Below are 13,503 nucleotides of genomic sequence, written 5' to 3'. Positions count from 1 at the left end.
CAGCTCTTGCTTTCTCTATTAAACTGTTTTTGTCTCAACCCAAGAGTTTTTTTAGCTTTAACCCTTCAGATTCTCTCCCCCATCCCGTTGGTGGGGGAGTGTGTGAGTGGCTGCGTGGTTCTTGGCTGCTGGCTGGGGTTAAACCACGACACACGCAAATCCTCCTATTTTTATGGGAATAACGTGAATGGTGAATTCTATTTCCATGTATACTAAGCTGATAATTGTACATTTCTGAATGGAAGCATAAATGATGACAGTTGCAGTTCAGGTGATGGAAATGTTATATTGATAACTGTAATGACCATAACTTTAATGTAAAGTCACACAAGGCTGTTGCAACAGGAATTTCTGTTATAAAAGCTTTAAAATGTAAAATGTTCTATTTTTGTACTTGTCCTGTAAAGGCTCCAAGGCCCATTGAAGTCACTGAAGGAGACAGTGAAGGAGTAGTTGTTGGTTGTTAACAAAGAGAAAAAAATTCTAGGGTTCCCCATTCTATCACATCAGTAGTGGATAATTGCTATCTCACCTTTGAGTAAGGCAATGTAGTCATCAACATCCACTGCTCACTGTGAAACCCTTTCATTAGGAACATCACACTTGCTGTCAGTCCTGAAAAGATGATCTGAACAAACACTGAAAAAAAATGTAGAAAAATAATTACAAGGACTTTTAAAATAGAATATACAGATTTGTTTTTTCTACATTTCCAAACATTTTAATTGGTTCTTTGTAAACATTCAATATTTTTATCAGGTTGAGCCAGTAGTGAATGACAGTTTCATGAGGCCTCTTGAAAATATGTACTAAGACACTGGATCTGTGTGCCTTTTCTAGAAAGAAAATTATAGATCCTGTACTAGAAATTTTAATTTCCTGTGAATTGAGTAAGAATATGCAATTCTGGAGAACACAATATTGACTATTTGAGCAATAAATTTGCTATTCTCATGCCAAGCAATTTGTGGACATCTCAAGCTCTTAGGAATGTTCATTTATCATGACTATCTAATGTTTTTGCATGTTGAAATAGATCAGCCAAGCACCAAGTCAATCTGGAATAATTGAATAATTCCCAAATGTGGGGGGGAAAAAAAGTGGTATCTTAACAAATAAATAGTTTATCATGTATTACCAGTTATCTTGTTTAAGGCCTTGTCCTGCAATGACAGAAATACACATCAGGACTCATGCAAACAGTTTGCTTCAGTGAAGCTGGTATGGTGAATAATGGATTGCCACTGGCAAGGAAACAGAGTGGTTAATGTTCTAGCAACAGAAAACTCCCATCACTTAGTCCTATTTGCAGCTAAAACATTCCAGGAATTCATCACTCAGACACATTTTTGCTGGAACAGTGCTCAGTTACATGCTTTGTCTTCCTTCTAAGTAACAAAATATCTCCTTTTGACTTATGAAGTCATGGATACTTTAACAAATATTAAAAATTATTTTGTTTCTCTGTTGAATTTCCAGGGATCAGGTTTTATATACTGTGCCAGAAACATTTCAGCAAGTCCAGCATCTTCAACTTCTTTGCAATACTTTACAGGTGAGTAGGAATAGCCACACATGTCTAAAAAGCAGAGCAGGGTCTTGGGTTGTAAAACAGACATGCATGTAACTTTGGACAGGAGTTAAAGTAAACTTGAAAAAGCTTTACCTAACTTTTTTTTTTGTCTTAGTGTAGGGTGGTATTGCCCTTCTACTACTTGAAGGAGTTTATGTGAAGAAGTTAGTTTCCTTGCATGGCTCTGTGAAGGTGCTGCTCCTTATCAGTGGTGTCTAAGTCATAGAAACACTAAGCCTGTGCTGGAGAGTTAAGGGGAGAATCTGAAGGAAAACTTCTTTCATTTAGTGATATGCAGCTACTCTGTCTTAAATATATTTTCTCATTCTGAAAACAAAGCTTCATTTGTGCATTTCTTCTTTTCTCTGCACAGCTGGATTTGTGGAAGCCCCTGCTGCCAGAAGAAATCAGGGCTGGAGAAGAACTGAACATAAGGGTCCCGGGCCCCCTAGTACGGGAGGTGAAAAACGACTTAGATCAGCATATGGTCTCTTACAGGTACTACCTCTAATATCATAGAATTATCCTAATGGGGAAAGGCTTTATCTAACAATCTTCCTTGCTTATCACAAAAGGGCCCATCCCTTTCCAATGATTAACAGCAAGTTCTGGCAGAAGGACCCAACCTTTGTTCCAAATGCCTCCACCTGACCTTACCAGCCAAATGCATAGATGTTACATAAACCTTTTGCGGGGGAAATTTGCACAGGGAAGCAAGCAGCCAACTCAGTATGAGTGATAAAGCAAGCTCCAACTTTATTGTTAGCTCGGTTCTTCTTTACACAGTACGTGATAAATGCTCATATTCGTCCTTTAGCGTTACCTAAGAGCATTACCTAAGCTCTAAAAGTTACGTTTATATACTTTTTCTGCTTGCGGTTGCAGCTGTGAAGAAGTCTTCTCTGGAGAATTCTTCTTTGTTCCCCGGATAGCCTGTCCTTGGGCTTGCAACATTGTGCTGAGAAGCTAAATTCGAATGCTGAGAAAGTTAAATTCCTGAGGCCTACTTTGTAGTTATATGCTCAAAGCTCCCATAGGCCTTTGCTTGACTCTTGCTTGCACAATGCTCTTTTGGGGCTGTGCCCCTGTTCCCTTAGCCATTCTTCAACAATTCCCCCTTTTTCATTTTGTGCGAGCAAGGCTCCATGTGTCATTTTGGATACATTCTTAACAATGCAGCTATATGCTAATCTAACCATTACAACTATCAGTAAAACTATTCCAAGCATCCTTAGTACTTCTTTAACTACAGATAACAACCAAGGTGACAACCTCCCAGACACTGATCTTAACCACTTATCAAACGGGTTTGTGTTTACCACTATACCTTGCACATGCCTTCCACATCCTCAGATCTGTGTACTTGAGCCAATAACAAAAAGTCAATTGCTAGTCCATCTTACACACAACACAACTGGCTACCTACATATCAATCATAAAATGCCTTAATCATTGTTCTCCACCTCTAACCATCTTCAACTTCCGTTAGCAATCAGAAATTCTCCTAACAACCTTTGAGTTCTAAAAGCACATTTCCCTATGCCCTATTTTTTTACCTTCCAGCTAGCCTGGACAGTGTGTCTGGAGCTGGGGCCTGAGACAGCCCAATCTGTCTTGTTTCCTGCTGTTGCCTTCTCAGTGACAGAGGATGGCATTTGGATTTTTAGTCTAGTCAGGAAGCCAAACCTGCTACAACCACTGTTTATAGGAGCATGCTTTGCTCTTGGAAAGCATGGATATTTGAATGCAGAGTCCTCCCTATTTTGGAGAGCCCAAAGGTTTCATTGGTGTCACTGCACAGCAGTCTTGCTCTTCTTTTCCCCTTCCTATCTTTTGTTGCTCCTCCGATTTGGAGAAGAACCTTTCAAAGTCAATATTCTGCCAGTCTCTTAAAAAATGCAGTTTCCTACCCCTATCCCACCACCAGGCTGGTGAGAATTTCCTGGCACCATTCAGCCAAACACAGACATCCCAGCTTGGGACAAAGGTCCTAGTGGCAGATCTCCACTGTGCACACAACTGGAAGCCACAGCCTGCAAATGGTTCACAGTGCTTTGTCACACCTACCCAGCCACATCTCTTCACTAACTGTCACACTTCTACTTTCAACCAGAAGATCTAATCCAGATACAAAGAGTATTTATAAAGCCAAATGGGATTAAATAAGATCCATTCCTCACATAGTCCTGTTCCCATTTGGAACTGATTTCAGGTAACCAGCAGCTAGCTATATTTAATATAAAAAATCTTGTAGTCATTCAGGGCTGATGAGAAATAGCCTATGGACATACTCTGACATTTACCAATCAAAGGTAAGTTTAAGGAAGATTGGTGCCACCTCAAAGCTGTTTTGAGTTAAAACTAATCTTGACATCCTGCATCTTGTCTGACAACTTCTTTTAGTAAGTGTGATGCCCTGACAACCAGAGATGAAGAGATATGAGGTTGGAGCCAGTATGAATGATGTAGCAGGAGGTTTAGGTATTCAGGACTTAGACAACATTCCAGAAGATACTTAAGCTCTTATTTATGGCAAAGCTCTTCATTTTCTAATGGATTCAACTGATTCTAGTGGAAATTTCAAGACTAAACTGCAGTTAGCAGCTTAATTTTGTTTTCCCTTGGAATGGGGTATCCAATCTGTATTGTATTGGGATTGGATTGGATTGGATTGGATTGAGGCATCCAACCTGTATTGGTATACCAATTCAGGACTGTATCCACCTTGCATAGGGTTCTAAAGAAAGAGATAAGTAATTAATAGTCAAGCTGAAATTTTGGCTTCATATTGCAAAGGGGTTAAGATGAGTACAGCAGTGTTAAAGTTCCTATAATAGATTCAAAGCAGGAACCACCTTTTAGAAGGCAAGTGACATGCAAGGAAGGTAACATGACAGGTATATAATGATAGATACATAAATGACAAATTATAATCAGGACATCAATATTCTGACTGCGTCAGACTCTGGAATTTCAATTCTCCAGAGCACTGATAAGGCATTCTCTGTGTGTGGTTTCAGTTCATGGGAATTTGCAGTGCCTGAATTTTAGTTTGAAGTTTAGATGTGAATAAATATCAAAGCTCAGAGTGAAAGTCAGCTGTGACTACTCTTAAAAGTTTTTTTTACGTGCAGTTTCCAGAAATGCTCCAGCATTGCTACTGTCAGCACCTACAGTGTTTGAGATCAACGTTTGAGCTACCTTTACAACTGTCTCATTGCAAGCATTTACAATTAGCACGGTTTATAGCAGTGCTACAAGGGGTTGATTGCAGTGATAAAGAACATCCTATCATCCAAAGTCCCCTGAAGCCAAGGGAAAGGTCTTACTGACTCTCTTGGACATGGAATCTCGCCTGTTGTATGCTAATTTCTGAGCTAATTTTGTAGCTAAAAAGAAAGAAGTGCTTTTTGAATGAAATAAGAGTTTGTTCTGATTTTTGCAAATTGCAATGAGTAATTCTGTGAAGTCTTTGGAAATTGAGAGTATCTCAATAAAATACAATGAAACATTAATCTTAAGTGTATCTCCTTCCCCTCCTTTTCCCAAAAGGTAGTATTTTGCTCAGAAATAGAAGTGATGAAGAAAAATGTTGAAGTTTGGGGTCTTTTTGGTAGAAAATCTGGTAAAAATTGCTACTTTATTGTTAAAACCCTGTGAAAATCTCAGTACTCTGAACTTTGTCTTAGACTTTGAACTTTGTCTTAGATGAAAGTAACCACAATACTGATGGTGATGATCCACAACAGGAGAGGCTAAATCCATTCATTTGCTGATGTAAGCAATGTACCTACCATGATAGTTTCTTTTCTATCTTCCCTTTTCCCCTCCCCACAGAGTCCTAATACCTGATGTGCAGGAACTTGTGGATCAGAGCATGCCATGGGAAAGCGGCAGCAACAAACAGGTCCCAGAAGGTTATGTCTACACCAAATATCATCCAATGGAAGAGGTAAAGAGGAACCCAAGTCTACTTGTAGTCTTTGTTACTTCTGCTTTGTAAATGCCACAGCTGGCAACCCGGTGTTTGCAGAAAGCTCAGCTGAAGTCAGTGGACCTCTTTCTGGCTTTCTACTTTGCAGAATCAGTCCTCGCTCTTTGACTAGAATCTTGGTCTGGTCAAATTGAACGTGGATTTGTCATTGATCTTGATTAAATCCTCAAATCCTCACTGACCAAAATTTAATTCTCTGAGTGAAGCAGCCATACTGTTTTTTAGATACTATTCTGGGGTTCAGTTGATTGGTTTCCTACCTGCCTACTCTGTTATGCTTTACCATTATCTCTTGCATTTCTTCATTTAAGCCCCAGTATGTTTGGTGCTGAGCCAAATTTGAACTGTGGTGACTATTGTGGTCTCTGAAATCCCAGTGAGGTGAACAGTGGGAGACCTGTAGAAAGAAGTAATTTAAGGACAGGTTTTTCACTCTTCAGGAGAGAATAATGTCATAAGGGTAGGTAGTGAAGACTTCTTGGTGCTATGTTTCACAGACTAGTGAGTAAACCCAGACAAAAGCAGAGCATGGTGGTATTCTTCCTCCTAGCTGCATAATAAAAGTGAGAGAACAGAGTAAATCTTCATGTATATTTTGTTAGAGCTACCCACTGGGGATGGTTGCTACTGAACTCAATGTGGAAAATCAGTACTGGTAGGGAAGAGACTGTAATACTGTTCTGAAGATTTGATGGTGTGGTTTCATGTCTGGTGAACTCAACAGGAAGATGCCCAATAGGATGGGCATGCTGAATGAGATCCAGAATGGAGTATCCATGTTGTATGGCACTGATACTCTCTTTTAACACCCTGTGAGATATGACCATACCTTTGTGCAGAGGCATGTGAAAGACCTTCCATGAGTGTGATATCACAGATTGAAACAAACTCTGAGGAAAATGTCACTTGTCTAAATAAATGAAAATGCTTTAATCTGGAAATGGAGGTGGGAAAGAAGAAGAAAACTCCCACTTTGGACCAAAAATTCTCTGCGTCTGTTTCAGATTTCCCAATGGATGACTCAGATCCAGAAGAACAACAGTGAGCTGGTGACTCAGCACATCCTGGGGAAGACATTTGAGAATCGAACAATGTATTATCTACAGGTAAGGGAGGAACTTTATTAAAATGAATAGAAGGTATCTTAACAACAACAACAAAAACAGTACACAGAAGACAAGATTCAGCTATTTCCTATGGTAATGCTCATCCCAATTCACTGAAATAACAGGAGATGGTTTTACCTCTCTACAGTACAGTAAGATTTGCTAGCTTTCATATACTCTTTCATCATAAGCTTGTTATTACTATTATGCAGTGAAAACAACAAATTTAACTGAAGCCCTGTTTAGAAATACAAATCAAGCTGAAACTAGTTTGGCATCTGATGTGTGTGAGGATAAAGTGTTTTGGTTTGTTGTTTTATTACTTTTTACAGCATATAGCCTTTCTGCTAGGAGTATTCCATAATGGTTTTTATTGCACACACTATTAAAAACCATGGTCTTAATGTTTGGGTTAGTTACTGTCTAATCTGTTCCTATCACTGAGTAAAATTAAATTCCCTGCCTTTTTGTGCTTCCTCTTCTAAAAAAATAGGGTTTTTTTTAAAAAAAGGAATCTCAAAGAACTACCACCCCTGTAAATTACTAACACAAATGAAAAAGAAGCTGTTCTATTGACACTCCTGTTCAACAGACACTTTAAAGCTCATGCCTTGTGATACTACAGAGGTGAGGTTATTAAGAAGGAGATCTTGTCATAATGATGTCTGTAATAATAATAATCTCAAATGGCTCAATGGCATATCAAGGCACATCCTTTACTTTCAGTACTACGTTAGGCTATTTTATTGTAATTTGACAGTTTTTCAAATGATCATTTTTACACTCTCTCAGATCAGTCAACCATCAAACAAAACCAAAAAGATAATTTGGATGGACTGTGGGATTCATGCCAGAGAATGGATCTCTCCAGCCTTCTGCCAGTGGTTTGTGAAAGAAGTGAGTTCTCACTTTCCCACTTAGAAAATAAAAACCTCATATCACTTTGGATACTTCAGATCTCTTCTCTATTGTGGTACCAAGAGTTATGCTTTTCTGTTAAAATATGATTTTCAAAATAAGTAAATACTACAAATAGCTGTGGAGACCTAAGTCCAAATCACAGTTTGAGATATTTGGATGATATTAGTGGACAATATGAGTTAGCACATCAATTCCTCCACCTGAACAGTTTCCAAAGCCTTCCAAAACTTGGTAGCAATTTCTCCTTTTCCCACAGTGGTTTTTGGACCAAGACTCTCTGCATCAAAAAGCCACAGTCTTCCTGAAATAAAGAAACCCTACACTATGGTGTAGCAATGTTCCCTGTGTACAGAAAGTACCTGGCTCACAGATAAACTATCATGCAACTTTCATACCTGCGAGACTGTATCCATACAAAGTACACTCTTATTGGATATTCTTTTACTCTGTTAGTGACAATAGGTAGATATCTCAACATATATGGGAATCAAATAGATATTGGATACCATGGTGGTATCCAGGAGTGAGTGATTCTCTGATGATAATTCTAAACCAGCTCTTTCTAGTGATTACTACTAATTTCTCTGCTCGGTGTTCTGTATTTTTTCTTTTCAGATTCTTCAAAATTACAAGTCTGACCCAAAGATAAGAAGATTTCTGCAGAATTTGGACCTCTATGTCTTGCCAGTCCTTAATATTGATGGCTACATCTATTCCTGGGAAAAAGTGCGTAGTGAAAATCCAGAAACTAGACAGAAAGTTCGATGCGCACAGCATGTTTCGTTACTTTTAGATAGAGCCATAGCAAATACATTTAAACAGAAAACAGTGGAACTACTCACACAAATCCTCTCATGACTGAGAGGTTTTGTTTCTTCTGGCAAATCAGCAGTCACTTGAGATTGCAGAGCTAAAAACCCTAGTGAATGCCATGAACCTGGCTTTCTTCCTTGGTAACAGCTCAAGGCCTGGTTGATCAAGTTAAACATGTCTGGAAGTTAAGCAGGTCATTCATACTTTGTAAAAGATTTGTAGTAGCAGATGCCTGGGACAGAAGAATTGCCAAATATTGGGTTATTTGGTTTTGAAACAGGTGTGCCCTCCTAGATCTTCCTTTTCTGATGTGGAGGATAATGCAAAATGTTAGTCTGCAACCATTCTCATCATGCTTCCAGGCTCCTGCATGGAAGTAGCTGAGTACTCAAAAAAGCTCAGGAGGCTCATTTCAGGGTGCTTGCAGGCTTGTGGCAGATGACAGCCTGGCTGTAGTAGATGAATTGTTCTATCACTAAGCTTTATCAACCTTGCACTTAGAGTTGTACTCTTACAATGAAAGAGTTACTTAGAATGCATAGGTCTAAAATAAAGGAGTCTTTACACTGTGTTATAACCAGGCCACATGGATCATTGAGTTGTTATTATGTCATGGAAGTTACTTTTCTTTAGGATCGTTTGTGGAGGAAAAATCGGTCTCCATATATGAATGGTACCTGCCATGGGACAGATCTGAACAGGAACTTCAATTCCTCCTGGGGCAGTAAGTTTGAAGTATTTCAGATCATCAGCACAAATGTACAGCAAGGGCAATGACTAGTCTCTGAAATAAGATGAAGTCCTATAACAAAGACATACTCATCTTGTTGTCATCAAGACATATATAAAAATAAAATCCTGGTTTGTAAAAATACTAAGTCATCGACTTTCAACCGACATTTATTTTTGTGAGCAGAAAATTTCTGCTTATGTAACCATACCTCTAATTCACTGCAGGAGCAAGCATCAGCTCTAGACAGCAATGTTAGGAGTTAGTCACTTAACAGACAGTATTTACATTTGCTGTGAATTTCAAGGAGCTTCCAAAGTTTCCCTGGCAGGTGGTACACTGTGGTGGTGTCAGAGGTTTTAGTTGCAGCCTTCCTGTAAATATGCATTAAATATTTCAGTCATGTAGTGAATTACACTTGCTATCAACAGAGTATAATGTTGAAGTCCCACTGAGCTGTCTAGTCTCCCAGCCCACATAAGCACACTCCAAGGTACTTTTCCCTGCTCCCTCTGAACTGGTGTTTTATGTCTCTCCTTTGATTCACTTTCTGTATTCCTCTCCAGGTGTTGGTGTTTCTTTTAACTGCAGCAGTGATGTCTACTGTGGACCTGGACCAGAATCAGAGCCTGAGACAAGAGCTGTGGCTAGGTTTATTGAAAGGAAGAAAAGTGACATTTTGTGCTACTTAACGATTCATTCCTATGGACAGTTGATCCTTCTTCCATATGGTTCCACAACTAAACCTTCAAGTAACCATGAAGAACTGGTAGGACAAAACATTTTATCTCCTACACTTGTAGAGAGCAAGTACAGGCAGTAGCATGTGGTGCAAGTCTATTTGCTATTTTGCCTTTCCTCCAGAGGAGTGGAGCGTGTTCAAGGGCTTGGCTCCCAGAGTTACTACTGCTCTGTGTAGTACCAATAAGGTTTATTTGCCTCAGAAGTATTAATTCTTCATCTTAAATCAGGAAAATTGAACTATTGTAGGTAGGGTTAATTCAATGCAAGGTAAGTGGAGAAGAGCACCAAGTTTTTTCTGCATACAAGAATGAGTTTGCACTTTAGGATGCCATCACATTATACACACACGGTTGTCATGTTTGTGTCCAGAAATGGTATTCCAAATGTGCTCCGAGGAGAATGGAAGAAAACTAACTTCTTGGTTACTTGTCCCCTTGGTTTCTGAGTGTTCTAATTTGTGTTCATTCACATGTGTATTTATGAAGATTCCAGTAGCTGAACACAAGTCAAGAGCATGCGGGATTTGGGTTTGGTGCTCATATGAGTCATTGGAAAAGTCATTTAGTTTGCCTATGGCTCAGTTTCTGAAGATGGTGGAATAGAGAGTTTACAGCAATAAAACAGGAGTAAGAGATTGATCACTGCTGTTTTCAGTACCAGCATGTTATACAGCATAGACTCAATTCTCAAAAATATAGCCCTCTAGCTTTACAACAAAGCAAATATCATCCCTACCTAGTAGCAGAGTGATTTTTAACATAATTTGCATTAAAAGAAAATCAAGAACATGTCCAAATGTTTGTAATGGATTCGTTCAATGACCTGAAGTAATAATATCAAAATCTAAAGCCTATGAAAATGTTTAGCTTAAAGAGACAAAAATTTTGGTCCACTCAAAATAATTGCAAAGGTACTGCCACTGATGACAATTCTCTTCCTGTTTTCATTTCCAGATGAAAGTTGCACAGGAAGCAGCTGCTGCACTGAAGGGAAAGTATGGAACCAGCTACAAAGTAGGACCAACCTCTTTAGTTTTATGTAAGTTTCTTTCCATTCCCCTTGATTGCTCTGTTTGAAAGAGAGTCATTCTTGTGTCATAGGAATCAGCAAGTACTGTTTTGCTGAGTTTCCTCTGTGAGTAGTATTCAAAGGGCTGGTTCAGTGGAACACCTAAGCAGCAGTCATTTGAATACAAGATAACTCTGCAAGTTATAAAGCTGACTGCAGGAATGAAGAAAGCATTGATCAGAAGCTAGTTCCTACATGTGTTCTTCACAGATACATCACAGGGGACAGAAGGAGATGGGTGATAGATCATCCGGACCATGCTGAAGTCAGCAGCAAAACTCCTATTCGTCTTCACTGGAGTCAAGCAAAAATTAAAATCCCAATCAAGCCTATAGTTACTCCATCAGACATTATCACATGGCAGCTGCTTGCAATTCTGTGTGAAATATATTGGTTTCAGCCTCATTCCTAATAGACTGGATAGCTACATCACAAACACACCATCACAGCTGATACTAATTGACAGCCTTTACTAAAAGGATTAGAGGACTTTAGACACTGCCTGGTAAACCCAATATTTCCCCAGTAAGCAATAAGTCACACTAGTCAGTGAGAACAGTGAGTAGTTGGCTACAGAGCCCCATGTGGTTTGCATATGTCTGTTTCTGCCAGTCCCTGAGTGTCAGACTCTGAGTCACCTACTGCATGAGCAATGCAGTGTAAGTGTAAGGTAACGTGCCCATGCCTGCATTTTTCCAGGGTTTGTATTTATACTGAATAGGTAAGAAAAAACATCTATGAGGAAGGTGAGCAGTGATGCATAGTGCAGACAGAAATTTTTCACACTTGATCAAAATTATGTTTAAAACCAAATATAAAAAGAAATTCCAGGAAGTATCAACATAGAAAATGAAGTACCAGAACAGTCAAATCCACCTTGTACCCCACACTAATCACACTAAAATGCTAAAACACAGAATACATGAAAATCATCTCTTATTATTGTACAATACCATCTTGTGAAGAATTGTGTCGCTTAGGAAACTCCATGGAAGACTTTTAGTAGAACTAAGAATTGCAGCACCTAGAAACTCTGTTCTCCATGTCACAGTGATATATGGTTACTGCTTAGTTCAGGGATTCTGGTATAAACTTGCATTGGCTATAGCAAGAAGTATTTTCAAGGAACCAGGCTTAATACAAATCTCTCCCCTCTGATTTTAAATTCACAGACAATAACTCAGGATCCTCACGTGACTGGGCCCACATGATTGGCATTCCTCTCTCCTACACATTTGAACTGCGAGACACAGGGGAACATGGATTTATTCTCCCTCCTGAGCAGATCCAGCCCACATGTGAGGAGACTATGTTGGCTGTGACAACAATCATAGACTATGTTGATCATAAGTACTTCCCAGATGGGGCTGTGGTGTTGACCTCCAGCAGCCTGGGCCTGAGCCTTTGCCTGAGTATTGTACTTATATGGACTGTTGCTTAAAAATGGCTTAGAGAACCCAGCAGAAGACTAACCTGAGAAGTATAAATGCTCTTTGAAAATACAAAAATTACATGAACAGAGAAACAAAATGTCAAGTATTTCAATGAAGACTCATCCTACAAAATCAAGGCATCCACTTGTGGACTTGATATCTGTGTTTTAGGGAAGGAGGAAAGGATGAAGAGGTGTGGCAATTTCCCAAGCTTCATTTCAAGCCAGCTTGACTACCCATGGGGACAGAGCTCTATTATTCCTTGGTTCTTGAGCATGTTTTCAGGGGCTCACCTGGGCCTATGCAGCCCTTCTGCTTGCCATAGTCCTGCTCTGTCACAATTTTCCCTGCTGCCTGAACCCCCTGACTTCTGAATCTTGTTGGCCTTGGCAGGACACCTCTGAGACATCCTCAATTCCCACTACAGAAAATTAGATATCTTCTTTGACAACCACCTTCCTTCCCTAAACTGCCACACTGGGATTTGCTAGAAAATACAGGACCTCAAAAGCTGGTGTTTTACAGAGGTGTTCTTTTCTTACAAACCACCTTAAAACCTTTGGGGCTGACTCTGCAGAAGGACTGGGGCCCAGTTTTGTGGCTTTCCATCACCTGAGAGAGCCTGCAGCCTGCAGGGATCTGCCTGGGATCCTCATGAGAAGCTGGAAGCTCAGTGGAGTGTCAGAGGAAAGGAAATGTTCCTGCCCATCGAGCAGGGAGTCTCCACCTGAGCCACTCAAAAGGAAATGCCAAGGAAAGAACTTCTGTGTTGTTACAGCCAACACCAGAGGGTGCAGGGCATTCACTAAAATAGAGAAAACCTATTTTAACCTGTACTCTTCTTTTGAATCCAGGAGTCCCACATCCCAGAAATATGTCCACTAGGCTTGGTTATTACAGATAATAGATTATTTTTAATCTTGATAGAAAACGAAGAATCCAGGGAAAAGAAAAAATAGTTGTATGAAATGTCTGATTTTCTTAGCAAATGTCAAGATTGTGCTTGAAAATTGTGTTTTAACCAGAGATTTCTCAATAAAATATTTCCAGCTTTGGAGAGGAGAGTGCTCTTTTTCCCCCCAACTTCTTGAAGACTTGTGATGGAAAATGCAGGCCATTAA

The 13,503-nt window shown here is 39.5% G+C and overlaps 1 protein-coding gene across 1 annotated transcript; it reads left to right on the top strand.

Annotated features, from left to right (window-relative positions):
* Positions 1–1,946: 1,946 nt before the first annotated feature.
* CPO (carboxypeptidase O) lies at positions 1,947–12,390 on the top strand (the record flags this gene model as incomplete). The annotated part of the gene is made up of 9 exons (XM_009071522.1): positions 1,947–2,071; positions 5,411–5,525; positions 6,572–6,673; positions 7,466–7,570; positions 8,210–8,320; positions 9,041–9,131; positions 9,704–9,906; positions 10,835–10,919; positions 12,122–12,390. Coding segments are annotated over 9 exons (1,206 nt in total), but the record flags the coding sequence as incomplete, so codon positions are not given.
* Between the last annotated feature and the right edge of the window lie 1,113 nt (positions 12,391–13,503).

This window comes from Acanthisitta chloris, unplaced genomic scaffold (genome assembly GCF_000695815.1).
Source record: "Acanthisitta chloris isolate BGI_N310 unplaced genomic scaffold, ASM69581v1 scaffold33653, whole genome shotgun sequence".
NCBI classification, from domain to species: Eukaryota; Metazoa; Chordata; class Aves; order Passeriformes; family Acanthisittidae; genus Acanthisitta; species Acanthisitta chloris.
The sequence above is the reverse complement of the archived record's forward strand: the minus strand, read 5'-3'. Positions and strand labels throughout refer to the sequence as shown.